Source organism: Lepisosteus platostomus, chromosome 25 (assembly GCF_059453375.1).
Source record: "Lepisosteus platostomus isolate fLepPlt1 chromosome 25, fLepPlt1.hap1, whole genome shotgun sequence".
In the NCBI taxonomy this organism is placed as follows: domain Eukaryota; kingdom Metazoa; phylum Chordata; class Actinopteri; order Semionotiformes; family Lepisosteidae; genus Lepisosteus; species Lepisosteus platostomus.
In genome coordinates, this window is record NC_142635.1 from 2,202,266 (window position 1) to 2,229,282 (window position 27,017).

General features: G+C 46.0%; 2 protein-coding genes and 2 long non-coding RNA genes across 15 annotated transcripts in view; all 4 read left to right on the top strand.

Annotated features, from left to right (window-relative positions):
- The window catches only part of LOC148640516 (uncharacterized), a 12,549-nt gene extending 9,042 nt beyond the window's left edge, over positions 1 to 3,507 (top strand). For 8 of the 10 annotated variants that reach the window (XM_088619812.1, XM_088619820.1, XM_088619817.1 and 5 more), the window contains one exon: positions 1,075 to 3,507. In XM_088619812.1, coding sequence (XP_088475938.1) covers positions 1,075 to 1,222 — 148 coding nt within the window. In that variant the 3' untranslated portion in view covers positions 1,223 to 3,507. Of the gene's footprint in view, positions 1 to 543 lie in introns of all 10 variants that reach the window. The other 2 variants (XM_088619818.1, XM_088619821.1) reach the window with 2 other exon arrangements.
- The window catches only part of LOC148640514 (uncharacterized), a 22,323-nt gene extending 15,283 nt beyond the window's left edge, over positions 1 to 7,040 (top strand). Inside the window, exons 2-3 of the long non-coding RNA XR_015930367.1 lie at positions 6,419 to 6,585; positions 6,894 to 7,040. This is a non-coding gene — a long non-coding RNA (uncharacterized LOC148640514). The remainder of the gene's footprint in view (positions 1 to 6,418; positions 6,586 to 6,893) is intronic.
- Positions 7,041 to 12,115: 5,075 nt separating this feature from the next.
- On the top strand, positions 12,116 to 12,625 carry LOC148640517 (uncharacterized). The gene is made up of 2 exons (XR_015930362.1): positions 12,116 to 12,251; positions 12,396 to 12,625. It is a non-coding gene; the product is annotated as an uncharacterized LOC148640517 (long non-coding RNA).
- A 3,276-nt stretch (positions 12,626 to 15,901) lies between these two features.
- LOC148640518 (uncharacterized) lies at positions 15,902 to 26,954 on the top strand. 3 transcript variants are annotated; one of them, XM_088619823.1, is made up of 7 exons: positions 15,902 to 16,019; positions 16,783 to 16,970; positions 18,487 to 18,573; positions 23,084 to 23,389; positions 23,963 to 24,111; positions 25,186 to 25,298; positions 26,540 to 26,954. In XM_088619823.1, exons 2-7 carry the CDS (start codon positions 16,868 to 16,870, stop codon positions 26,685 to 26,687), a joined length of 906 nt encoding a protein of 301 aa, XP_088475949.1. In that variant the 5' UTR covers positions 15,902 to 16,019; positions 16,783 to 16,867; the 3' UTR covers positions 26,688 to 26,954. The 3 variants fall into 3 exon arrangements, with proteins under 3 accessions (XP_088475949.1, XP_088475950.1, XP_088475948.1); XM_088619822.1 differs by lacking the exons at positions 15,902 to 16,019; positions 16,783 to 16,970; positions 18,487 to 18,573 and adding exons at positions 18,710 to 19,406; positions 20,203 to 20,292; XM_088619824.1 differs by lacking the exons at positions 15,902 to 16,019; positions 16,783 to 16,970; positions 18,487 to 18,573 and adding an exon at positions 18,707 to 19,406.
- Positions 26,955 to 27,017: the final 63 nt, after the last annotated feature.

Below are 27,017 nucleotides of genomic sequence, written 5' to 3' on the forward strand. Positions count from 1 at the left end.
AGAACGTTAATCCACAGAACTGAGTCGGAATACACAGCCAGATGATGAAGTTCCAATTAATGCCATTAAAACAGATTACAGACCCCAGTGTATTTCACAATAAGAGTAAAAAAATGCAATTTTTAGGAATAGCCAGAGCATCGCATGTCAGAAATCCTCTCTCAGTGTTGTCATGCAGGAGGACTGGACTTCAGCCACACGTTTCAGTCCAGGTCTCTGCAGACAAGAGTCTCCTGATCATCACAGCTGTAGCTCCTCCCAGCTGTGTCACTTCAACCCCATCGAGAGACTCTCCAGCACTTTGTCTTCTGGAAATAATCTCAGAGACATAACAGCCTGGACTCACCTGTGATTCACCCTGCACTCCTGCAGGAGACATGAGAGAGAAACCACAGGCACACGTCTCACAACATCACAAGTTTAAGATCATGTCTCCACTGAAGTCAGATACTGTCTGACTGCTCTCTTCTCACACACAGCCTGTCTGTCTGCAGCTCTGAGTCTCTTCTCTGAGTAGTGAAATTCACTCTGTTTTCCCTACAGACAGATGGTCTGAAACAGGTTGACAATCCTAATTCACAAAGCAAAGGGACTTTTTATTCAGGAGCAGAATCTCCCACAGTCAGTGAGTAATTCAGGGGGCCTGAAGGAAGAAGCAGCTCTAAAGTGCTCAGAATGAGAACAAACTGAGCCCCTGCAGTGATCAGTCCCACTGACCTGTACTGCACTGCTGGTGTTTTATTGGTACTGTGGTGGAATCACTGCTCTGACTGTGTTGTGTCTCAGGTCCACTGACTGTGTTTTCAGAGTCTCTAACTGTGTGGCAGGAAGGAAGTCAAACAGACAAGTAAATATGATCTAACTTGTAAGAAACTGTAACTTGCTGAGTAAATCTTATTGATCAAAGAGAAAAGTTAACATGAGCTCCTATGTGTCAACAGCAATGTGAGGAATAACAGGACAGTTTTCACAGGAGGTCTTCTCTGAGACAGCAGAGGGAGCTGGAGAGAGAGGTGCTGGTGTGTTGAGGTGAGCAGACTGGCTCAGTGACTCTGATCTCCTTCTCTCTCACAGGGTCACAGCTGCTACGGGTTACTCTGGGAACTGTGGATACTGGAGTCCGGATTGGAAAATTGTGTATCCAGGAAACTGTGAAATACCTCTCCCCTGGATCTGTGAGGGGGATGCTGTGAGAGTCTGGCAGCCCCCCTCTCTGTCCTGAGGAGGAGGAAAGACATGAGAGAGAGAGACAGTGTGTCTGCTGGGGCTCCTCTGCTGATTCCTGGAGACAATCCTGGTCTCTCCACTGGTCCTCACTGTCTCTCCTTCTGTCCTCCAGGCTGGGGACACAGACAGACAGCAACATGAGGATTTTATTCCAACTTTTTGAAATATGTTGCATTTTTGTATTTCTAAATTATTTTTGTCAATGCTTGTTTCTCAAAGGTAAAATTTCTGTTGTGTATTTTACAGATTATATTGTTAATATTTTGTATTTGAGACAATCCAGCCTGTGTGAAGATGTCTGGGCTGTGTCTTGCTGTGTCCAGTGGGACTCTGTGTGTCTGCGGTCTCCTCTGGACTGTCAGTGTTAATGGAGTGAGAATCAGTTCAGTCAGTATTAATGGAGAGAGGGAGTTTGGTCATCTTCAGCCAAGGAGTTTTACAGAGCTGTGTCCAGCACCAGTGTGGGACGTGTCCGTCCAGCCAGGTTCAGATGAAAGACAGGGCTCAGCCCCTTGCACAGAGCCGGAGTGGAGCTCTACAGCCTGGGCACTGTTTCAGGTAACAGGGGGACATGGACACTCTCCTCACACACAGGGGACCAGCAGGGTCCAGCCTCCTCACACACAGGATTCAGGTTACCAGACTGAAAGGATTGTTGAGATATTACTAATGTTCATAACCAGCCTTGTGGAATACAGAACCTAAACTGCATCTTTCAGTTGAATTGCTGCCTGTGTTGAATAGTGATCTGTAGTCCCAGCGTGCACTGAGGCTCCAGCTGACATACTGACTGACCTGCTGTCTGGTCAGTGCAGGACCTGTGAACAGCTGGTCAGAGAAAAACTATAGAAACAAATGAGAAGTGAATAATGACACACAAGTCTGGATAGTGGCACTGATCATTCTGGAGTTCATCACTCAGTTCACACAGCAGTACAGGTTGTTGCTCTCAGACTCTGTTCTGTATCAGGGGCTCCTGTGTCTCTGGGGCTGATGGGCTGTTTCCCTGCTGATGAGAATCTGCCCCCCAGACCCCAGGACTGACAGTCTTGAGCCAGAGATCACAGGGTGTAAAGGGATAGAAGACACAGGTCCAGGCCAGACTGGCCCAGGAGAAACCCAGTCAGTGAAGCAGTGGGAAGTCAGAATGAACACAGTGACACTGAGAGGCAGCCCTGCTGATGGGAATGGGGAGTATGAGCTGAAGCAGGCAGGGACACAGGGCAGTTTAGTTTAAAGCTCCACAGGCATCATTGTCAGCAAACAGCCACACAGGGAGTGTTCAGGAACAGCCAGAGAGGCAGAATGAGGGGCTCAGGAGCAGCACTGGTGCTGCTGGATACTAACAGGACAGCTGCCCTGGGGACGAGTGGAGAAGCAGCAGGGAGGTCAACAGCTCCTCCTCCCTCTAGAGACCCAGCCAGCGGCTCTTCCCTGGGGAGGCTGAGCCCCCTCTGCTTGGCCAGGAGAAGCCTCTGGGATGCCCTCTGCTGGACTGGCAGCTCTGGCCTCTGCAGACAGTCCATCCTCTCCTTCTCCAGGGGTGCTGGGCAGGACCCCACTGGGCCTCTGGGGCACCACTGTCCACCCTCCTCTCTGGGACACAGAGATACTCCCACACCACTTCTAGACACTGGGCTCTGAGCTCCCCACTGCACTGGAGACCCTGGGCTCCCAGCAGACTCCTTCCTCTCCCCCTGCTGACCCTGACCTGGGACAGGCCAGCCCCTCCACAGCCCTGAGCTCAGGGTCCTGCAGGCTGGAGCCAGTCCTGTCCAGAGCACCAGCAGCTGCCACACCAGCTGGGCTCCTGGTGCAGAGAGACCCCCACACCAGTCCCACCAGCAGCAGGGTGACTGGGCCACAGCCCCACACTCACCTGCAGGGCTCCTGTCTCCTCCCTCTCAGACAGGCTGGGCTCCAGCACACTGCTGGCTCTCTGCTTCAGGCCCGACTCCCTCTCCTGAGCCCCTGTGGGTCAGCTGTCCAGTCACAGGGCTCCAGGCTGCAGTATTACACATGACCACTAGAGGCACTGTCCCACTGCACCACCACACAGGGTGGATCCTGGCTCTGGAAAAGGACACATGACGAGTATAATTCTAAATCATAACTTATTGCAACTCGCTATACGATCATTTTAAAATGGGATATTTCGATATCGGCGGTTACTCTGGATATTAAATTAACTACATTTACTACATCTTTAAATATGGACATTTCTTTTAAACGGTCCTAAATTGTTTGGTTTATTCTATAATAAAGCATGTTATTAACGTGTTTAGGAGTCAAAACTGTCATTATTGTGACTCGTCCTTCAAAAATACAATTTACGTTTGAATATGTGGACTTCGGAGATGTCTTTGGATATTAAAGTGAAAACGTAAGAAAGCCCGCAGTGTCAGTGATTTCGAAATAAAATGAAGCCTATTGATCGGGCTACAGCAGGAGGTGTCGATTCCGATAACTGTCCGCCGGCGGCGGTGGTGATACACGATTCTATGGAGGGCTGGTTTACAGTGCAGTAGTGAGGGTCTGTTGTGTATTGAACACCCGGATCATGTGACTGGGGTCTGTACTCTCTGTTTATGAAGAAGAAGATTCACAGCCAATCAGATCCCTGGATTGAGCCCAGCGATATTGCGATTGGTCAGTCGGAGTTATTGCTGAATGGCAGTAAAATTTCCCAATTATAGACAAGACTCGGTCCAGTTGCCCAATAAACTCAGAGTTTCATGAGAGGGGCAGGAATTTTAAATGTTTTGTTGTTCCTGTCCGTCTAAGAAACAGAAAAGATTTATTTTTTAGCCAGAAGTAACATTTAATCGGTGGCGCCTTTCTTTGTGAAAAATCCGAGGCGGCTTTTAGTGCTGTAGCTGTAAACTGTTGCTTTATGTCTCGTATTTTGTTCGTCTGAACACATGAAATCACGGCGCTACGTTACACGAGTTGCTGTGGAAACTTTATTTCTGCTTCAGACACGTTGAGCCTCAGTGATCGTGAACCTTCGTGCAGATAAAGATGATGATGAAGACGATGATGGTGAGACCCTCGTGTCTCAGAGCGCGTCTTCTAACTGTTACTGGAGAAACAAGACTGAAGCTCAGACCTTTCCAAAGTCTGAGTCCCTGAGCTATGAGGATCATGAGGACCAGCTGGACAGTCCACTGTCCGCTCCACAGCCCTGAGGAAGGAGGTAGGCAGGACAAGAGCTCGTCTTTAACAGAAGCTGTGAGAACTGAGGGGGGATTTTACTTTATATATTTATTCTCATCGTACATTTTATCAATAGGATCTTGTTGTGTTAAATGTGTTGTGTATTGTGTTGTGTCTTTTACCTGCCTACATAAACATTTTCCCCTCTGGGACAATAAAATAAGTAAGAGGTGTCTGGTCCTGGAGGGGTCAGTGTGTCTGCAGCAGGGCTGTCCAGTCCTGGTCCTGGTGGGGTCAGTGTGTGTCTGCAGCAGGGCTGTCCAGTCCTGGTCCTCGAAGGGTCAGTGTGTGTCTGCAGCAGGGCTGTCCAGTCCTGGTCCTGGAGGGGTCAGTGTGTCTGCAGCAGGGCTGTCCAGTCCTGGTCCTGGAGGGGTCAGTGTGTGTATGCAGATGATCCAGATGTTTTATATCAGTAGGAGCTGAAGAGCTGGGAAAAGGTGTTTGTTTGGTCCAGTTAAACCAGTAACCAGCTGGTTTAGCTCCAGTCTCTCTCCTCTGTAGCTCTATACTGTGTCCATGAGAGATCTAGAATACAGACACAGATTACATGTTGATTTGTCTGAGCTGAAAATGTATTTGTTACGTTATTAACATTTATTTTTGGAAGCCATAGAAAAGATATTGAGAGAATACAGATTGTAGTTTAATCTTTATTTAAAAATTGAATTGCCTGAACCTTCTGAATTTACATGTTAATGTTTCTGGAAACATCATTGAGTTTTCATGTTCAGAGACATTGTTTTGAATATCTGTTGAGTATATGTTGCTCTATATATACACACACATATAACTGTACAGATCTTACACCAGTCTCTACTGGATCTCTTCAGTTTGCTGTGTGTTATGTTTGTATTGTCTCTCTCTGTTCAATCTTATAACTGCTATCGTGATGTGGAATAATGTTGTCAGTTGTGTTGAAAGGAGATGATCTCTGTTGTAGTAAACTGTGTGTTGTGCTCTTTGATCCCTCTGTCTGAGCTGCTCCTACACTGCTGTGGGTATTTTCTCAGGGACGGCCTCTGGAGAATCTGTACCAGCCTCAGGAATGGACACCGATATCAGCTGACTGTTCCTTCACTCCTTCAGTCTGATAATGTACTGTTTTAACACAATAAAACACTCCTGAGCAAACTTTGTCGCTTGTTTTAATCTTATTTTTGTGCTTTAATTAAACACCAGGTTGTGAACAACTCTTCCATGCTCTTGGGTTTTATTTCCAGTGTCTGTGAAGTAAACTGTGGTCTTCGTGTTGATGTGAGAGCTCTCTGTAGTCATTATATCAAAGAGTTTCGGGGGAACTTCTGATATGAGCTCTGTGCCTTGTGAGGGGTGAGATTCTCATGGAGAACAGTGGAAAGGTGAAGCCTGATTGTCCACATGTATAATTCAAGTCTAATTCCATCATACTGTCCAACTCTGAGCTGCTCAATACAAACAGATGGAGTCACACTGACTCACTGCAACACCTTTCACAGTGAAGCAGAGTCCTGTGCAACAGGCAGGACTGACAGCCCCTCTGAACACTGTGCAGGATCACAGCAGCTCCAGATCACTGCAGGATTCAGCGCAGCTCCAACTCTCCTCCATCTTCACAAACATCATCAACTCACTTCATCTGAGCTGCAGTTGTGCAGTGGCTCCTGCAGTCCAGCTGTGCTTCTGCTCTGTCTTTATTACAGAAGGGGCTCCTGCTCTCGGCCGGGGGGGCGAATCGCAGTTTAAAAGCTTTTATATTTGGCGGCGTTGAAATTTCTGCGTGTTCCTGTGGCTCATCATGTAGCGCGCTGGTCTGTGGGTGGTGAGAGTCCGGGTTCAAATCCCCAGACTAATGTGCTGTCAATGCAGATCTGGGTTCAAGCCCGCAAGAAAAAGCTTTTGTAAAACCCGAAACACACTAGATGAGCAGAGAGACTACTTTTAGAATTGCAAGAACAGGAGGGATAACAGGACAGCGTGCAGGCTGGGGTCAGGGGAGGTGGGGGGACTCCGGCGGCTCGCTGGCTGGGAGAGAGGCGGCTGGTACCAAAATTTCTTACAGGTTTTGACAAAAGCAGTAACGTTTTCTACAAGAAATGCATTTTAAATGTTTTAACTCTCTCGCTTTAACCTTTACAGCAGGACAGCCGGCGTTTCGAGAGCAAGGTAAGCGGCTTCTCTCTCTCCTCACACCGGGGGTTTCGGTTTTCACTCCGGGTCTCACACGGCTGGGCTCCAGTTTCCTGCTGTCAGTTACCGGTAACTCGAGTTACCAGTTTCCCCAGTTCAAGCTAAACGGACCGGTCGGCGCGTCTTCATGCAAACCGGCTCCGGAGAAAGAAAACCCAGCCGGACCTGCAGCTGCACAGTGAGTCGATACCGGTAAGAGAGACGAAGCCCCTGTGAAAGTGGTTTTCAGTCCTAAACGAGTCCTGAAGCTGCGCTTTCCTGACCGGGTCTCTCTCGGCCTCTAGGAAGAAGAGACTCGGACTCGCCTGTGAATCCGCCGCGGAGCTCCGGTCACTCGGTACACGGGTGGGTCTGCGCTCAGGTCTCCACGCCGAGAAGGACCCGACAGCCGCTGTTTAAAGCCCGGAGCCGCGCCAGGATCCTGCAGAAGCCTGGAATACAAACGAGAAAAAGCGTTTTGTGCAGGTAAAAACACAACATACAACAAGCAGTTTAAAGAAGCTGAAGCACGATTTTAATACCATGTTTCTCCGCAGAGTCACAAGTCCTACAGCCCGTCCGGCAGCTCCGACAAAAGTAAGTTGCGAAATTCATTACTTTTCAAGACCCATTTTATAACATTTTCCACTCAGACCGAGAAAAGCCGAAAGCCGTCGCCCAGGATCCCGCTCCAGCTAAACGGTAAATTTCAGAAACTTTTTGTTTGCAAACTCGATATTCCAAGAGAAGCAACTCGGGCGTCGGAACCGCTAAACAGCCGCGGATTGAAGTCTAATTGCAGACTGACCGCACCTGCCTTCTCATTCAGACTCGGCCAATAGGGGCGGCGGATCCCGGAGCTGCTCGTCTCTGCTGCTAAACAGCGAGTTTTCAAACAGGGACACGAGAGACCAAAAATCCCCTAACAGGGACAGTTTAACAAAAAAAATAAATCTCATCTGAGGTTAAAAATAGGTTTTATTCGGAGCTACTCAGCTTGCAGCCCTTTCAGTGCACTCCACTGCAGTAATCTGACTCAACCAGCTGCTTAATTACTGCTGATCCTGCTAATTATCAATTCAACAGCACTGGGTGCAGCTACAATGTAATGCAGTGGACTGGAGAGGCAATAGCAAATAGCTCTGATTCCAGTATCAAGGTCCCACCTTCACACTGCAATACCCTGAGACAGGACGGGCTCCCACACTGACACTACACTGCCCACTCATGCTCTTTATTCACCTCAAGACAACACTGCTCACAGGGAACACAAATAAGGAACAAGCAGGTGTCGACTCCACACTGGAAAGGAAACAGGAAAATGGTTCTGGCTGTGGAGTGGTGTCTGTGTGTTGGGAGGCCATCAGGCTGCAGAGAAACAGGACACCTTGAGACACAACAGGAGTCTGAAGAGGCTCTGAGGCTGGAAGCAATCACTTCTACACCTGTGCTCAACCCATTACCTCACCACGTCAAGCCCAAACAGTTAATAAACCTCATTCTCAACACTCATTACTAAACCAGTTTAGTTTCTCTGGTTTATACACTCTCCTGTGATGAATGTTAATGGTTCCTACCCCTTGCCTGCTTTCTGACAGCATCCAAACCACACAGCAGCTCTCCTGCGCTTGTGTTGGGGTGAACTCGACTGTCGCAGGGGAAGGACATGTTTTCTGATGATGTGGAGTGAGTCTGAATCCTGCAGTTAGTATGTGAATGTGATTCAGATATCAGGACTCTGCGGTGACAGTGTTAAGGACAATTGTAGCTGTTGTCTCACACATGAAAACTCCAGAGCCAGAATTAATGTTCTTCTCAGTGTGGAATTCTCTCCTACTTGTTCCTCTGCAGCTCCACACTGACACTCCTCTCCACTCTGAGCACATTAAAACAGGCAGGTTTTTCCTACAGCGGAACAATCTCCTTTCACCAACAGCCTCAGCTGCACTCCCACCCAAAGACACTCAGATCTTTTTCATGGTCCAGTGGAAGAATTCTAACAGCCCAGAACATGAACAATGCACATTAATTCATGTCACTGGCCCTGTCAGTCAGCCCCTCCTGTCAAGGTGTATTGATACTGTGGAACATTGAAAATGCAGGTTTTCATTGGAAAGGTACAGTGTCCTCCATCAGTACTGCAGTGAGTCAACTTTACAGTCAAGCAATTTGTTCATGTGATCAGAACGGAAATATTATCCTGGTTTTATTCTGCGGTAATTCTCTGCATTCATTTGATCATATTACAAAAAAAATTTTCTACTTTCTATTTTGACATTACTGGGACACATTCACTTTAAATACATTTCAGAGTGTGGAAGAGGATGTGCTTGTATATCCAGTAACTGCATGAGGTCTGAGACCCATTGAGCTCACTGCCCTCTGTAATCATCTGAGATGCTTTGCTGTTGCCACCAAGTTCTTATTTAGTCTTCAGGTGATCATACTTCAATTGTTTTTCCTTCTGTCAATAGGGTTGAAATCTAGGCATTAGACCCAACAAGTTAAGGTGTTTCTACAGTTATTCTCCTGATGACCTCCTTGGTTGCATTATAAACTGACTCAAAGCTACAGCACCTGAATATTTGATGTGTGTCCTCTGAGCTGAGATGTAGATGACATGTATGGTCCCTAACTAACACCACCTCTAATCCTACTCCTGTACATGTGATCTCCATCTGAGCGCAGAGGACATTGAGGTGTTGCTGGAGCTCTCAGCTCTGAGTCCACAGCCTTCAGGTTTGAGCTTCAGTGACCCAGTACACTAGTGCTGATGGAGACAGACAGGTGAAGGAGTCTCCTCATGATCTCCCCAGGCCAGGCCATGACTCTCACAGGAGGTGCTGTTCTCTGGAGCATCTGCAGCTCCTTTCTTTCTCCACACCTGAACCTGTCATCTCTGTCCTCTGAGCGCATGCTGAAGCCTGGTGGAGGGAATGTCATGGCCTGGAGATGCAGGAATGTCTCAGACGGGGTCACTCATCTTCATTGAGGATGTAGCTAATGATGGCAGCAGCAGAGTGATTTCTGAAGTTTACAGAAACGGGGGCTCTGATGCAGCAGAAAATGCTTCCATACTTATTGGACAGTGCTGCACCATTCAGCATGACAATGACCCAAAGCATCCAGTCAGTGCAACCAAAGAGCTCATCAGGAGAAAACAGAAACTGGTCAAGTGTGTCTGCAGATCTCAATCCAACTCAAAGCCACTGCTTTAGCATGATACAAAGTAATTGCATCTCAAGAACAGGCGATACCTCATCTTCAATGATGATACTGAGTACAGTGAGCTCATTTACTGGTTTATGCTATGAAATGCATGTAATGTGAATGTGTCCCAATAAGTCGGACCATATGACATGGTGAGGATTAATTCACCACTATTCCTGCTGCCTCCTGGTGTTCATCCACACTCAGAGGTCTGCGATTCAGATTTCCAAATTGAGGAGAATCTGATTGACAGGGTTGGCTTAGACCCCCACACCCTGACATCACACTGACACTCCTTCACTACAGCTGCAGCACTGAAGTGATCTGCATTAATGTGGAAGTCTGACCTGTACAATTCATCAAGCATATTCTGTATTTGTCTAGAACTCCATCTTATATACTTGTACCTGTATCAATACTGATATTCTCAATCATTTAAGATGTAAAACCAGAACACTGAACTTTGAGCTGTTCCTGCAGAAGACAGTGAGGTGTAGCTGACAAGTCCAGCACCGTCAGGAGGTCAGCAGGAGGAAACAGTGGACAGTCTTGTACTGGCCAGGCCAGTCTCCACATTTAAATCCTCCTGAGCAGCATTTTACAGGCTGAAGAAAATCAAAACCACAAGAATAGACAACTTGAGCTGCTAAGAATACTGAGCTGACTGTGTCCAGATTGCAGGCAGTTACTGGCTCAAAGGCAGCTTCACCCACATGTTTCCCAGTCTTTACTGTCACTTGATATTACAGCATTGAACTAGTCTGCTTGAATATGATCAAATGTATGCAATTCCGAAAATCAACTGTATGTTTTATTCTGTTTGTTACTCGTCTCCTGTTCATGAATAAACATTGCTTGACTGTAAAGTTGTGGCTCATTGCTGGGGTACTGGGTGCAGATCTAGGACGAGTCTTGCTGTATTTAACAGTGCAGGGGGTTGACATGATTTGCTGTGGAGCTGAGGGACCTGTGCTCAGGGGCAAACTGAGAACTAGATCTAGTTATGGGAAGCACTTGATTAGTAGTAACACCCTATTCAGTGGAGTGCTCTGCACTCGGGTTTTAACTGTACAACAGGCTAGAGCCCCTTCAGTGATCTAGTGCTCAGTATCCCGCACTGTCCCGGGACAGATGTGATGGCAGTACTGTACAGCAAACCTCGCTCTGCGTGACCCCAGATCATACACATTCCTTAGAGCGGTAAGTTCTTTTTAAAAAGCCAAGACGAACCCAGAACGAGTTAAAATATAAAAGCAACATACGGGTGAGAGAGTTTAAAAAGCACAACCCAGCTCAGACCAACAGATCGCGTCTCTGTTGGCGCTGCAGCTCGATGTGAACAAACCGCGTCTTGGTCAACTGCCTGACGCCTGTGTAGTGATTGAACGTTGAAATTAATAAATCTTCATATGGTTCCTAAATCTGAATCTGAATTTCAAATAAAGGCTGATAATTCACAGTGATCTCTGACCATCACAGGAATCCTGAGTGTCTTCAGCTCCTCCTCTGAGTTCAGATGCTGATGGCATGTCCACTCCCTAACCCCACTACTAACCCCACTCCTCACTCTTCTACATGTGATCAACATCCCAGCTCAGAGGAGGAGCTGAAGACACTCAGTACTCCTGTGATGAGCAGAGATATACACTATATTTTCAACACATGACACAATGATCTTGTCTGTTACAATCAAAAATACAAAGGAATAAGTTTCTTTTACTACTGAACTAAATTGTTTAAAAGACGTGAAAAGATCCAGAGAGCATCTATATAATTGTATAGTTTTTCATATAATAGTGTTTTGGGGATGAAACAGATGATGCTTTAATTAACGGACATTCAGCAAAAACAAACATCTTTTCCTCCTGTTACTCTATTAAACTGAGGGTTTCCTGTATTTCTCTTTAATGTTTTCTTACTTCATAAAAGGTTTGTTTCTGTTAATCATGCTTCTGCTGTCTGTTCTTTTACAGTTTCTGATCCTCTGACTGTCTGTAACTCGTCTGTCTTGAACAGATTTCTAGATTTCAGTTTGTCTTTAATTCTGCTGTGGCCAGTGTTCTCACTCAGTGTGAGCTGACTGAATCAATACTCTAGTGGAGAGAGGGGTAGATTCTGTATTATTGTCAATGTGTTGTTATTGCCCTGCTGGGATCTTCTCCTGCTCTCAGCCCCTCTTGCCCCTCTCTGTCAGCTCCTGTCCTCCTGTCAGGATGTTCACCTTCCCTCCTGCACTGCTGTCACCCTGAGCTCCCAGACACAGGCGCTCTTACCTCCCTCCCTGTCCAGCCAGAGTCTGCTCCTCTTCTCCGTGAGCAGGCACACAGTCTGCCTCTTCCTTTCCTTGCTCATCCCAGCACGGACATTCCTGACTCCTGCAGAAGACAGCACAGTGGAAAGACTGGAAAGGCTGCTGCTGGGAGAGGTGATTCTGACAACATCGAGGTGACCAGGTGATGTTTTAATCCTGCAGTTTTACTGTGTGGCTCCACTGTGCCTGTAGATGAATACCTGGGTCAGGATAAGGCTCAGAATTCCTTCATGCTGGAGTCAGGTGAACACTACACTGACATTTCCTGCTCTTTGTTTACCTCAAGGCAACACAAATACGGAACAAGCAGGTGTCAACTCCACTCTGGGAAGGAAACAAGAAACTGGTTCTGGCTGTGGAGTGGTGGCCATCAGGTTCCAGAGAAACGGGACACCTTGAGACAGAACAGGAGTCTGAAGAGGCTCTGAGGCTGGAAGCAATAACTTCTACACCTGTGTTCAACTGCTTGATTATTGTGACATTGTGGAAAAACTGAAAATAAAACCATTAAGATCACTAACACTCTCATTCTCTTTTTATATTTCTATTTATCTTTCTTGTGTTTGTTTAGACAGTCTTCTCTGACCAGCTGGTCACAGGTCAGGCAGTGACCAGACCCAGGACAGCGGGTCAGTCAGTATTTCAGCTGGAAATTAGGGCTCTAGATCACAGTTCAGCAGAGAAGGCAAAATGTTTTCAATTCAATTGCCAAGGAAAATGTAAAGATGCAGTTTAACACTGAACAGCCTGCAATAATCTAGCACCCGTTTCCCATTGACTGTTCTCAGTAACTTGTGTTTAAGGGTCAGGAGAGCAGGAGTATGAAGAAAGGGGTACAGAGAGAATTCGGGGAGGTGAATTCCGGGGGGAGTGTGGTAGGCAGGAATCTGTAAAGGATCAGACAGATTTCTTTCTCCTAGTCGATGGAGAGCTGGAGGAAGGGGTGATGCTGGTTTAACACTTGCTCTGGGACACTTGAAGATCAGATCCCCACAAGAGTCACTTCTCCACAAAACATCGTGGATTTTCTTTTTAAATGATCAGTTTTATTCTAAGCTAAATCAAACTGAAACTGAACGCCAATGTATTTTATATATATGTAGGAGATGAATATCAGTAAAAGGTTTTCTCTGCACACAGATCTGTATTCTGATTTCTAGCTGAATTACTCGTGTGTAACGGGTCGTGATCACAAGCTCAGACACCAACATGTGTGAACGAGAAAACCATTACAGGTCCCTGGAAGTCACTCGTAAGATGTTGCCTATTGTTCAAATTTATAATAAATAACCTATTCTGTACTTAATGTGTTACTTGCAGAAATGAAGAGCACGTTCAGCAATAGACTGATTCATCCACAGTGCGACAGGGAGCGCTACAGGAGGTCATTCTTGCCTTCTGCCATAAGACTGTACAACGCATCCACCTTGCGTCTGGGCAGAGGCAACATCGACAGTGACCTGTTTCTGGACTGAACACATCTACACATCTACTGCTACATCTGTTCTCTTTCTTTTCCCGTTTACAACCGTTTTTTGTGCAATATATGCCAGGGACCTGTGCAATACATTTACATCTATATTTATATCTATATCTATATCTATATTTACATCTATATTTATATTCATATGTGTGATACGATTTTCTGTGTACTGTTCTGTTCTAGTTTGTTCTTTGTGTGTCCGGACTGTGAGTAACTCTTGTATTGTATTGTATGTATTGTACTATTATTATATAATTCGTTACACTGTGGCTGTGTTGTCTGTGTTAAGCTGCTGTTGCACTGCAATTTCCCTCACGGGATCAATAAAGTATCTATCTATCTAATAAAGTAATCAACTGCAGCGATAATGAACTCACCTGCGGCCGGTGAGCGTCTCCTCTGCGCATGTGTGGGACTCGGCTCGCCTGGCGCAGGTGAGGCTACTGTCTATGACGTCACGCAAACGCGACCATGCAGTTAGAGTGTGGGAGTTTGATTCAGTAAAATACCTTTTGTAATTGGCTTTGGTAATTGGAATCCGGAGACGAAACCTCTGCAGCTCCGACCTCGAACCGCAATAAAATGACTAGTGTGTTTTCACTTGGGCGATACGTTTAACGTTGGAATTTGTACAATAGAAAAAAAAACACCTATTTATAATGAATCTGATGTTCATACTGCGTAGTTATCATGTCCACAAAATGTTCCAGTGCGACTCCCTCCTTTAATGTTTATAAGAGGCTTGAGGTCTTCAGGTTTGTAATGATCTCTGGTAAGAGATTGTTCAGTATTTTCACTGTTTGCCCTTTACCTGTATTATTTGATTTTCAGTGAACCTTGGTAAAGAAATAACTAGCTTGTTTCTACAAAGTTTAAATGGAAAACTTTCATGAAAGAAAAAGAGCCTAAATTACACCCCCAGGTCAAAAATCCCCATTATTCTAGTGGAAGAATTCATGGAAGGACTACAAACACATTTACTTTAAACAAATCAAAATTTCCTGAAACAAATTCTGTTTTTGTCAAATTTATTTGACCCTCTCAATCAAACCCATCCTGTCAAACAGTATTGAAGGCACAGCTGAGAAAGGGAACATCACACTGGTTTTGAGAAACACACATCATGAATTTGTTACCACTGTTGTGTCTCCACTACATAATTGCTTTTCTGCCACAAAGGGTTTTGTGTATTTTGACAGAGCAGAAGACTGGTGTTATTTGCTGTGGAGTGGACAGGTCTGTGCTGAGGGGCAAACAGAAGATTAAATAAAATACACTTAAGCAGCAGTTAATTCTTTATTACAATATTATACAGACAATACCCCGTTGTCCGACGTCTCAGAAATGTGTTTTACATCCAAGCAGCTATATTTTACACACAAACACAGTTTCAAAAAATACAAGAACAGTACAAATACAGTATACACAACATCACACAGAGCATGTGAGAGATCAGAGGAGAGACAGACAGTCGTCTCCGCACACTAATCCTGTAAGCGGTGTGAAAGCTCTGCTCAGTGGTGCTCAACTCTCTTAGAACACATCCCAGGACTCTGGACACTGGACTGTGAGCAGTACTGACCCCTCCTCCAGACTCTGGACACTGGACTGTGAGCAGTACTGACCCCTCCTCCAGACTCTGGACACTGGACTGTGAGCAGTACTGACCCCTCCTCCAGACTCTGGACGCTGGACTGTTATTAGTAGAAACAGTGTCACTCCACTGTGCTGAAGCTCAGTTTGAATTGCAAAACACGTCTACAGAGGCCTAGAGAGAATGTTCTACTCACAATGTGTTTATGACTTGTCTCTTACTCTTTCTCTGAAATACTGAGACTGCACTGCTCATCAGTAACCCCAGAGTGAAGGTGCTCAGTGCTGTCTGCCCTGCTTCACACAGGTGGGTCATTCTGCTGCTCTCTCATAGACTGACAGGCTGCTTTACTCAACTGTGCACTTGTCTGCTTCTTTGTATCACTAATATATTTCTATCCTGTTTGTTGGCTTGTGAGTCTTCACAGAGCAGTGGGGGGGTAGGCCAGTCCCTGAGACGTCAGCCTGTCTTGTGCAGAAGATCACAGAGGCTCTTCACAGGAAACCGGTCTGGGGTTGTAACACTGTTTAGAAAATGGGAAGTGAGCAGGACCAGCAGTACTTACTCTCGAGTCACTGAGGGCTATGAAGTGCTTTTCTGCTGGCTGTGTCCTTTAAACATGTTTTATTTCAAGAGAAGTAAGATCCTGTTGTCTGTGCTCTGTGTCAGAGTCACTGGCGATGGGACAGGACTCTTCTGACTGTCTGAACCTGTCTGGATTGTTATACCTTTATTTCAGTGTGATCACTTACACGCAGTGTTTTATCAGAGATGTGCTGCCCTAGAAGATTAACTCTACATCACCCCTGAGACTGCAGTTAGTTCACCAACAGGTGAGATCACTGACTGTACTTGTCTGTAAAGCAGAGAACAGCCTGTCTAGTGATGAGAGGAGGAGGCTGTTTGTCAGATGACATTTTCTCAAAATTAACAGCTGATGGTGAAGATCTTGATCTAAAAACTTTAACAGGCTCTTCTGGGAAGTAGAGGCTCAGCTGTGTGGAAATCAGATAATGGGGACCAGTCAGCACAGATTCAGAAGAGGCAGGACTTGTCTGAGCAACTTCCTAGAGATCTTCACACAAGATCTGGTCTGGTTAGATTTTCAGAAGGCTTTTGATAAAGTTCAGCATAAAAGATTCATTCTCATTTCGCAGGTGTTAGAAATTCAAGGCAAGGATTGTGTTTGGATTGAGAATTGGTTATTAAAGAGAGAGCACAGATGAGAGGTCAGTTCTCTTATTAGGATGATGTAACTGGTGGAGAATCTGCTGGTCTTCCTGATTTATGTCAGTGATCTACTTTCTGGTCCAGTTAGTAAACTAGTCAGGTTGCCCATGATACCAAACTAATAGGATTAGTAAACACTGTAGAAGCAGCAAAATGTTTTCAAAAAGTCTTGGATCTGTCTAAATAGAACTAATCTATTATGTTAACATGTAGAATCAAATGTGTGGAACTTAAATGGAGGATATTTTATGTTCCAACTGTATGTTACAGGATTAGAACTGCAGAAAGGTTTGAAATGAGAAGGGGGCATTTAGACACAACAACAGGAACTGAGAAAACTCCTCCTTCTGACTCTTCCTTGTTCAGTACCCTTCCTTCTGTCTCTGTGCGGAGAGGCAGTCCAGCGTGACGAGAAAGAGACATTTTAAAGACGCTGAGACAGTGAGACACCATGGCTGAAGATGTGACCTACGCTGACATCAAATTCACTAACATACAGGGACAGAGGAGCCGAACCATCACCACTATTCCAGCACAGCCAGGATCCCCCCACAGTGAGTACAGACCCCCCACAGCTGCCTCTTACACTGGAACACAGTAATACTGTCTGTCTGCTGCACTGTAACACTGTGATACTGTCTGTCCGCTGCACTGGAACACTGTTATACTGTCTGCTGCATTGTAACACTGTGATACTGTCTGTCTGCTGCACTATAACACTATGATACTGTCTGTCTGCTGTACTTTAACAACGTGATACTGTCTGTCTGCTAGACTTTTACACTGTGATACTGTCTGCTGCACTGGAACACTATGATACTGTCTGTCTGCTGCACTGTAACACTATGATACTGTCTGCTGCACTGGAAACTATGATACTGTATATCTGTTACACTGTAACACTGTGATACTGTCTGTCTGCTGCACTGGAACACTGTGATACTGTCTGTCTGCTGCACTGGAACACTGAGATATTGTAAAGGGTCTCGGTTGTTTAGCATTAGTTATGAACTGTGATGTCATGACAGTATGTGTTACAAGAAGTTCGAAATTTGAGTTTTCATGAAAGTTTAGGAGGCCGGACAACAGTCCAGGTCTCCCTCACCTCTGCTAATCTGTGCTCTAATTCTCCATGATGTCATTTTCTGAAAAAGCAGGAATGAGAGCCTGTCATTGTAGTGAGCGATCAGGTCATATTGTAGAGATGACTGACTTCTTCACAGGAAGATCCCACTGAATTTAAACAGTTAGTCCTGGCAGATCTGTGTTTCCCAGTCCAGAAAGTGGTCTCTGGTGAGGAACACCTGACACAGAGTCCATGAGATCTTATTTGTGGGTTTGATGGTTGAGCTACTCACACTTAACACTGGCAGCTCGTGTGCAGGTGGCCTTGAGATGTGATCAGGTGTTTGACTGCACATTCCAAGCTGGGTTTCTTCCCTCCCAAACTCAGCTGTATTATTAACAGTCGAAGCTCTTCTGACTCCAGAGCAGCTGTGGGAGTCTGGGATGAGCTGTCCTGCTGTGTTGTTGAAGCCGATACCCTGGCTTCTCTCAGGACACAGCTGGGTGAGCTCCTGGATCAGTGAGCTCCTAACTACTGAACTGCTCTCGTTTCTCACTGTTCTTCTGTGTGGATGTGTTTTACACAGTAAGAAACCTGTGGAGTCTCTGAGTGAAGATGCTCAGAACAGACATATCCTGTAACACCTCAGTGTGTCTAAGATGCCTTAAACTTGTGCACAACAGTTAGTTTCTAAATTACATTGCACATATTGTTATAGAGACAAATAAATGTGACTGCACATAAATACTTTTAAATCATATATCTGTTTGTAACCATTCTTCTATATAAAGCTGACACGACTGTAGTTTCCTGTTTGTTGTCTTGTGGTTTGGTTTTCTGCAGTATTTTCTCTCTCACTGCCCAGAGCTCTCGTTCATGTGAAGTCTGACCCCACTCTGACCACAGCGCAGGACGGGAGCTGTGTCTCCTCCTCACCCTCCCCAGCTGTGTGCCAGGCCGTCAGAGTTTCTTTATTAACCCATCTCTCTTTCTCTCTGTCTCAGCCCAGCCCAGGTGCAGGAGGGGTCTGCTCATTGCTCTGGGAGTCACAGTGTGCCTCTTGCTGGCTGCAGTCACTGTCGTGGGGATCTGTAAGTCTAACAGTCCATCATGTCCTTCTTACAGGGAAAAGAGTGTGTTTGAGAGTCACCTTCTTCATTCTCATCTCTTCAAGAACAAGAGACTCTTTACACTGGTGCTCACTCTTTCTTAGTGTGACTGTCAGTGTGCAGGCAGTCTGTCCTGAGACTTACAGCTGATCACAGTGTTTGCAGGCTGCAGAGGAACAGGTAAAGGTTTATTCCTGCTGAAAGAGAAGAGAAGAAACACAGTTTTGGCTGTGGACTCTCAGGTGTCTCTTGTTCCTGCGCATGCTGACACAGCTCCCTGCTGGAGTCGGGACTGGATGTGACTGTCAGCCTCACAGACACTATCCAGGAACACACTGGGAACACACCTCCTGCTACTGGGCTGGACAGAGTCCAGAGAGACAGGTTGTGCTGCTGGGCAGTACAGGACACTGACGCTGCACTGGGAGAGTGACCAGACACTGTCTTTCTCCTGCTGTCTCTCTGCCTCTCTCACTCTGTGCCTCTGTGAGTGTGATGGTGTCTCTCTGTCCTTCTCCCTCTCAGTCTAGTGTGTCTGGAGATGTTCCTCTGTCTCAGAGGGTTAGAAAGAGAGAGAATGAGGAAAAAGGAGAGGAGGAGGGGTTTCTGAGTTCCTGTTTGCTGTCCAGTGCTTTACTGTCACTCTGACCTGACAGAGACTCAGTGTGACTCAGTGTCCAATTGTCTCACTGGACCCTGCTAATACAGTCAGATGGACACAGACAGCGTTTACACTGGGCTACAGAAACCAGCACAGGACGTGTACGAGACTGTGACCAGGAGAGCAGAGAGAGAGCCAGGAGGAGAGCAGACCAGTGAGTACAGAGCTGATGCACTGAGACACTGAGAGACTGAGATACTGAGACACTGAGACACTGAGATACTGAGACACTGAGACACTGAGACACTGAGACACTGAGATACTGAGACACTGAGAGACTGAGACACTGAGACACTGAGATACTGAGATACTGAGACACTGAGACACTAGCACAATAACACTCTGATACACTGATACACTCACACAGTTATACTCAGATACACTGGTTCTGTAACACACTGATAAACTCTGACTTACTGTCGTCTGTCTGTGACTCTGACAGCGACTCACTGATACACAACAAGACAGAATGAAAGACCTGATCAGCTAACTGACGCAGTGAAAGGACAACACACCTGCATACTGACACAGTGTGTGTCTGCTCTGCTGCACTATTTCACCTTTATATCTGATCTGTTCATGCCTGACATTTTATTCTTTGTGTTTCCTGGTCTCCTTGGCTGTTTCTATCTGACTCTGTTTGTGATCTCAGTCAGTCTGTCTGCACCAGTAGGTCTTCACTCTGACCACATTATATTTTCACTCCTCAGTGGTCAGTCACATGACCTCTTCACAGCTCTGGTGTGAGGAGACGCCTCTGTCAGCCCCCCTCCTGAAGTGTCTCACTCTGAGCCTTCAGCTGCTCACACCCCTCCTCCACAGTCAGTCCCAGTGACACCCTGCAGCTCCAGTCAGGGTGTCTGCTTGAGCTCCACTTCCCCGGCCACTCAGAGTCCTGCTGTGTCCAGTCTGTGGGGAGAATTCACCTGTCTCCCTCTCTCCCTGGCCAGGACAGTCCAGGAGTAGGAGCTGTGTGTCCATCAGCCTGGGAGTCACAGTGTGTGTCTTACTGGTCACAGTCATTGCCCTGGGGACAGTCTGTAAGTCTGATAGTCACTCCTGTCATTTCTTATGGACCTGTGTGAATCTGTGTTTAATCTTACAGTTGTAGTGTGCTCTCTGAAGGCACCAGTTCTGTAGGGTTTGGGCATTTACTGGGACAATTATTAATTGTAGCAGTAAATCACAAAATGATTCTTTTGATGGCCTTAGAATCCAACCATGCAATGTAACTCAAACAACGCACACACACAGGTACTAATACACGAGGATACATTTATTAATACATAAAATATGCATGTAAACCTAACAGATCTTATCGAGAGGGTTATCAGAATACAAAAGGTATATATTCAGTCAGTTACAAAGAGTTAGATATATCAAGAGGACATACGTTCAGTATATCATTCATTTAGACCGTTTCGTAATTGAACTTGGTCACAACTTCTACATTAGATACTCAAAACAAGTACATAACTCTTAGGAATTAAATTGATATCAACTGGTTGGGATAACAATTGAATTCTCGAGCTGTAATGCAGTGAAGTTGAATACTCATCCAATCTCTGGGGATTCAGATCTCCTGCGGGCACAAAGAAACAGCTGCAGCCTGTTGCTGTCCAATCCGCGCTCTCTGGCTCGGTGCCAGGCTGTGCTGTGCGGTTTGCGACGGTGCGCTGCAGATGCTCACTGACCGGCTAGTTAGTGTTGGCTTTAACTAGCAAAGTTTATGCACAGGAGAAAAGATGACTGTGGGTCCCAGCAAGTCAGGAAGAGGACCGGTTCGTTCCTGATGAAGAGCTAGTTCTGAATAGTGATTCAGCTGTCCACAGTTCCGACCTGTTCACGAGGCCTGCTGCTGGTGCTCACCTCGGGTGGATCCTCTGGTTACTCTCTGGCAACCTCCGCTCTAGACTCTTAGAACAAAGGAAAGTTCTGGCACTCGGACACACTGGCCGTTCCGTGGTTGTCTGGGCTGAGTCTCAGGATGGTCAGGAGGCGCGCTGCGAGAATCTCCTGCCCTTGGGAGCCTTCTGCTCCTGGGCCGTCCTGGCCTGGAATTCTCCTTTGAATTCCCTTTAGTATTGTCCACAGAATTCTCTCCTGAATCTTACTGAATCTTTCAGGCTCTCTGTGTTGCCTGTTTTTACCTGGAGGAACTTCAGCTCGTTGATTGGCTGGAAGTTCCATGGGCATCAGAGTCCCACGTGGGTTACTCGGCCCTACCAGTCCCTGATTGGTTGATCAAGGTGAGATATGAGTCACTTACTCCTGACACCTAGGAATGCAGTCCAGATGTCCATCTGGCACTCCTTAGACAGATAGGCGCCAATGGATGACCATTGATCATGATAGCCAGGCTTAGCTAAGTGCATCCCCATTTGGGAGCTGTCCCTTATCAAAAGAAAACATCTTTAAATCAGCCTGCATGAATAGTTTCTCTGTGGCTGCACCACAGAGATGAACAGAGAGATGAGGCCTCATTTGGGAAAGCAAAGAAACACTTAATTCTGCCTTATTAATAAGCTTCGCCGCTACACAGTGATCAAATGGCTTTGATGTCTGAATTACACACAGTCACCCTTCTCTTTTATATGTGTCTGTGAAGCAATACCAGATATTCTGGGCTCTGATCAGCCTCTGGATATCTGCTGTTCAGGACTGTGGCTCCAGGCTGTGAGCTTCTGGGCTCAAGCTGCTCTCTTACTGCCTGAGACACATGACCTGAAAGTCCTAATTGCACAAAGCCAGTGAAGTGTTTAATTTTTTCTGAAAGTATTTTTAACACCACAGTTGTGTTTCCTGTAGCAGTGTGAAGTGTTGATGTTTCTGTATTTGAGCCCTGTTGCCATGGTGACGTTCCTCTGGTCATTCAGAGCTTCTCTGTGGGGAAGGTTGTGGTTTTGTCTTCACAAGCTAAAACAGAAATTAACAGTGAACAAGACTCATGATTATAGAGAATAGAGGTACAAACACACTATAAACACACGGAAAAGTTTGAGAAACATATAGTATTATTAATGAGAGTGAGAATATATGTACGAACAGGATTATAACTGATCTACCTACAACATATGTGTAAGTACAGAGCCTAGTGTGTTGGGGATTTCTTCATTCAGAAATGATCTAATATAATTAAATAAATTTTACAAAGTGTAATGATTTTGTATTGATGATTTAGTGTTTAAGTGTTGTAGTGTGAGACCAGCTTCACAACATCATACTTTCCTTTCAGAGCTGTGAGCTAAATATGGAATGCCAGACAGTTTTTCACTAATACTAATAACAATAATCTCTTTGCTGTTCTGTACTGTAAAATACTGTTACTGGGGAGCTGAACACAGTATTGTACATGGGGTTTAACCATGACGTAAACCTTCATCACAACCTCCCTGGGTTTCAGCCCCACTCTCTGTACACATCCCAGCAGGCTGTGCCCAGGCTGTCTGGATGAGGACAGAAGACTCTGCAGGAACACACAGGTCCTCTCAGGCGGAGCTTCCTGCAGCTCCCAGTTCCCCAGGAGAGCTGTCTGCTGTAGCTCCTGCTTCCTGTGTGGATCGCTGTGCTCTTATCTGTCCTCATCCAGACACACACCCTTTCTCAACTAGCACTGAAATACTCATGATATTAATTGTAAATCATTAGTTTAATTAAATAATTAAGATCAGAGATGCACAGACCAGGAGATGATAATACTACTGAAGTGGATCATTCCTGTGATTGATAGATCAGGCAGACAGAGACAGACAGCTGATATACAGATGACAGGCAGACAGATGAATCTGGTTGATTAAATGATGTTGTGTGTTCTGGGGCTGTGACCTGCAGTGTGGAAACAGAACAGCTCAGACTGGGAGAGAAGACTGGAGAAGAAGGAGGAGGAGCTGGAGAAGATGAAGTCGGAGCTGGAGGGAAACCAGAATAAATCTGCGACACACTGGAATGATGCTGAGAGATACAGGAGTGAAGCTGAGAGATACAGGAGTGAAGCTGAGAGATACAGGAGTGAAGCTGAGAGATACAAGAATGAATCTGAGAAACACAGGACTGAAGCTGAGAATCACAGGAATGAAGCTGACAGATACAGGAAACAGCTGGAGACGTTCTGTTTAGAGCCCTCTACTGGGAAGAGAAGTAAGTGTGTGTGTGGGAGTGAGAGTTGAGTGTGTGTAGGAGTGAGAGTTGAGTGTGTGTGGGAGTGAGAGTGAAGTGTGTGTGTAGGAGTGAGAGTTGAATGTGTGTAGGAGTGACAGGTCTGCAGGGTAAAACAGCAGCAGAGAGGAGAGAGAAGACCTGTTTCTTGGACAGAGCTGGTCTTCAGGTTGGTCTGGAGCTGGAGCTGCTGCTGTTGGTAAGAGACGTGTTTGAGAAGACAGACAGACTCTCAGACATGAGGATAAGAGCCTCAGGGCTGTTCTCTACACAGTCAGTGACGATCAGGTGGAGACTCACTACTGACCCGTCTGTCAGTGTGAGTCTCAGTGCTGCAGGACTCCAGGAGAAACAGTACAGCAGCTCAGTGGTTGAGTGTCACTGAACTGAACTGAGAGAGTCTGTACAGAGGAGAGTCCTGAGGAATCCCTGAGGCTCAGTCAGTATTAATCGAGGTGATTCCTGTGTGTCTGTCTGTACAGAGGAGAGTCCTGAGGAATCCCTGAGGATCAGTCAGTATTAATCCAGGTTATTCCTGTGTGTCTGTCTGTACAGAGCAGCAGTGCTGTCCAGAGGGATGGAAGGAGGGAGACTGTGGAAGATGTTACTACGTCTCTACAGACCCGAGATCCTGGGTGTCTGCGAATCAGTCCTGCTCGTCAGTGGGAGCTCAGCTGCTGGTGATTAATGACAAAAAGGAACTGGTGAGAACAAGAGATTCACCACAGTCTCACTGAGGGAGAGAGTTTAGTTTACATTCTGAAAACACTCCACTGAAAAGCCATTCCAAAAATACAAGGAGAGTTTTAATGTTCTAAATAGGTTTTTAATCCTCCAAAAATATACTGAACTGAACCCAGGGCCACACTGCTGACCACTGCAGCACCTACGACTGTACCAATCCCCCAAAACATTTTCCCCATCACCCCCTCAAAAAAGAGGTTAATCTGTGTTTCCACTTCCAGAGTTTGAAAAGCAGTGACTATTTCCCCTGTACAGCCTGTGTGTGAACAGAGCAGAGTGAGCAGCAGTGTGAGAGATGAGAGTGTGGGGATGGATCTCTGCTCTACAGCTCACAGGCAGTGCTGCCCAACACCAGGCACAGTGAGATCATGCCCACTGTGTGCTCAGATACAGTTTCTGATCTCAGACCAGCCCTGTCCCAGGAGACACACTGCCCAGCTGACACCAGACCCACAACCTCCTTTCCTGCTGCTCTCACTGGCATGAAGGGCTGTGACAGTGTGGAACCAGCTACCCAGACAAGCCCCATCAGCGGGACGTTTAACTGTGGAAAAGCAGCTGTTTCCTGCTCACAGCTGCACGTTTCCAAGGAAACTCAGACACAGAGATAGAAAATATCTGGTTAGAAGAGGAACTGATGGATTTGAATTATTAATCAAGAAATGGCTGAGGTACTGTAATGAAGAGATGTTTATACATCCCAAACTGCCCTTGATGGTTACTGTCTGGAACAGTAGAAATGAAAGGTCTCTAGTAAAGACCTCTAACCTGGTCTTGACTCTCAGTGATGATGGGAAACACACGTTCTGATTGTCTCTGAATCCAGCTAATGAGGCTGGATATGTGAGCTGAGGTCACTCTGTATGTGTTCACTGTGAGTCTGTTCTCTTTTGTGAGGAGTAGGAAGATGTGTTCAGGTTCAGATGTTCAGGCAGCTGGACTGAGTGTGGGTGTCCAGGGTGAGCTGACCCAGAGTCCAGCTGGACTGGTGCTGGTGTCCAGGGTGAGTTGACCTGCTCTGTGTGTCTCTGCAGGAGCTCCTGGGAAGTCTAGTAAAGGACAACACTATCTACTGGATTGGTCTGAGCTGGAAGGCCTGGGAATCTCAGTGGAGATGGGTTGATGGAACAGTCCTGGACAAGGAAGTGTAAGTGTGTATAAGTGTGTGTGTTGTCTTGTGTTGTGTCTTGTGTTGTGTGTTTGTCAAGCCCACTTTATACTAGATGGTACATAAACAGTTTCAAGGGTGTCACTGGGTCACTATTACAGATGAAACATGGTTTAGATACTGGAAAAATAGAATGTGGATTCTTACAGAACGTTAATCCACAGCACTGAGTCGGAATACACAGCCAGAGATGATGAAGTTCCAATTAATGCCATTAAAACAGATTGCAGACCCCAGTGTATTTCACAATAAGAGTAAAAAAATGCCATTTTTAGGAAAAGCCAGAACATCGCATGTCAGAAATCCTCTCTCAGTGTTGTCATGCAGGAGGACTGGACTTCAGCCACACGTTTCAGTCCAGGTCTCTGCAGACAAGAGTCTCCTGAACATCACAGCTGTAGCTCCTCCCAGCTGTGTCACTTCAACCCCATCGAGAGACTCTCCAGCACTTTGTCTTCTGGAAATAATCTCAGAGACATAACAGCCTGGACTCACCTGTGATTCACATACACTCCTGCAGGAGACATGAGAGAGAAACCTCAGGCACACGTCTCACAACATCACAAGTTTAAGATCATGTCTCCACTGAAGTCAGATACTGTCTGACTGCTCTCTTCTCACACACAGCCTGTCTGTCTGCAGCTTTGAGTCTCTTCTCTGAGTAGTGAAATTCACTCTGTTTTCCCTACAGACAGATGGTCTGAAACAGGTTGACAATCCTAATTCACAAAGCAAAGGGACTTTTTATTCAGGAGCAGAATCTCCCACAGTCAGTGAGTAATTCAGGGGGCCTGAAGGAAGAAGCAGCTCTAAAGTGCTCAGAATGAGAACAAACTGAGCCCCTGCAGTGATCAGTCCCACTGACCTGTACTGCACTGCTGGTGTTTTATTGGTACTGTGGTGGAGTCACTGCTCTGACTGTGTTGTGTCTCAGGTCCACTGACTGTGTTTTCAGAGTCTCTAACTGTGGCTGGAAGTAAGTCAAACAGACAAGTAAATATGATCTAACTTGTAAGAAACTGTAACTTGCTGAGTAAATCTTATTGATCAAAGAGAAAAGTTAACATGAGCTCCTATGTGTCAACAGCAATGTGAGGAATAACAGGACAGTTTTCACAGGAGGTCTTCTCTGAGACAGCAGAGGGAGCTGGAGAGAGAGGTGCTGGTGTGTTGAGGTGAGCAGACTGGCTCAGTGACTCTGATCTCCTTCTCTCTCACAGGATCACGGTTGATACGAGTTACTCTGGGTACTGTAGATACTGGAGCCGGGGTTCATCAACTGTGTATTCAAGAGACTGTAGAGAAACTCTCCCCTGGATCTGTGAGGGGGATCCTGTGAGAGTCTGGCAGCCCCCCTCTCTGTCCTGAGGAGGAGGAGAGACCTGAGAGAGGACAGTGTGTCTGCTGGGGCTCCTCTGCTGATTCCTGGAGACAATCCTGGTATTCTGTCTCTCCTTCTGTCCTCCAGGCTGGGGACACAGACAGACAGCAACATGGGGATTTTATTCCAACTCTTTTAAATTTGTTGCATTTTTGTATTTTGAACTTATTTCTCAAAGGTAAAATTTCTGTTGTGTATTTTACAGATTATATTGTTAATATTTTGTATTTGAGACAATCCAGCCTGTGTGAAGATGTCTGGGCTGTGTCTTGCTGTGTCCAGTGGGACTCTGTGTGTCTATTGTCTCCTCTGGGCTG

Bases quoted from the DNA above. Each gene is read 5' to 3' on its own strand.
- LOC148640518 (XM_088619822.1), top strand. From the start codon at position 19,304: ATGGACACAGACAGCGTTTACACTGGGCTACAGAAACCAGCACAGGAC. The intron at 19,407-20,202 runs GTGAGTACAGAG...CTCCCTGGCCAG, and splicing joins GCCAGGAGGAGAGCAGACCA to GACAGTCCAGGAGTAGGAGC. The intron at 20,293-23,083 runs GTAAGTCTGATA...TGTGACCTGCAG, and splicing joins CATTGCCCTGGGGACAGTCT to TGTGGAAACAGAACAGCTCA.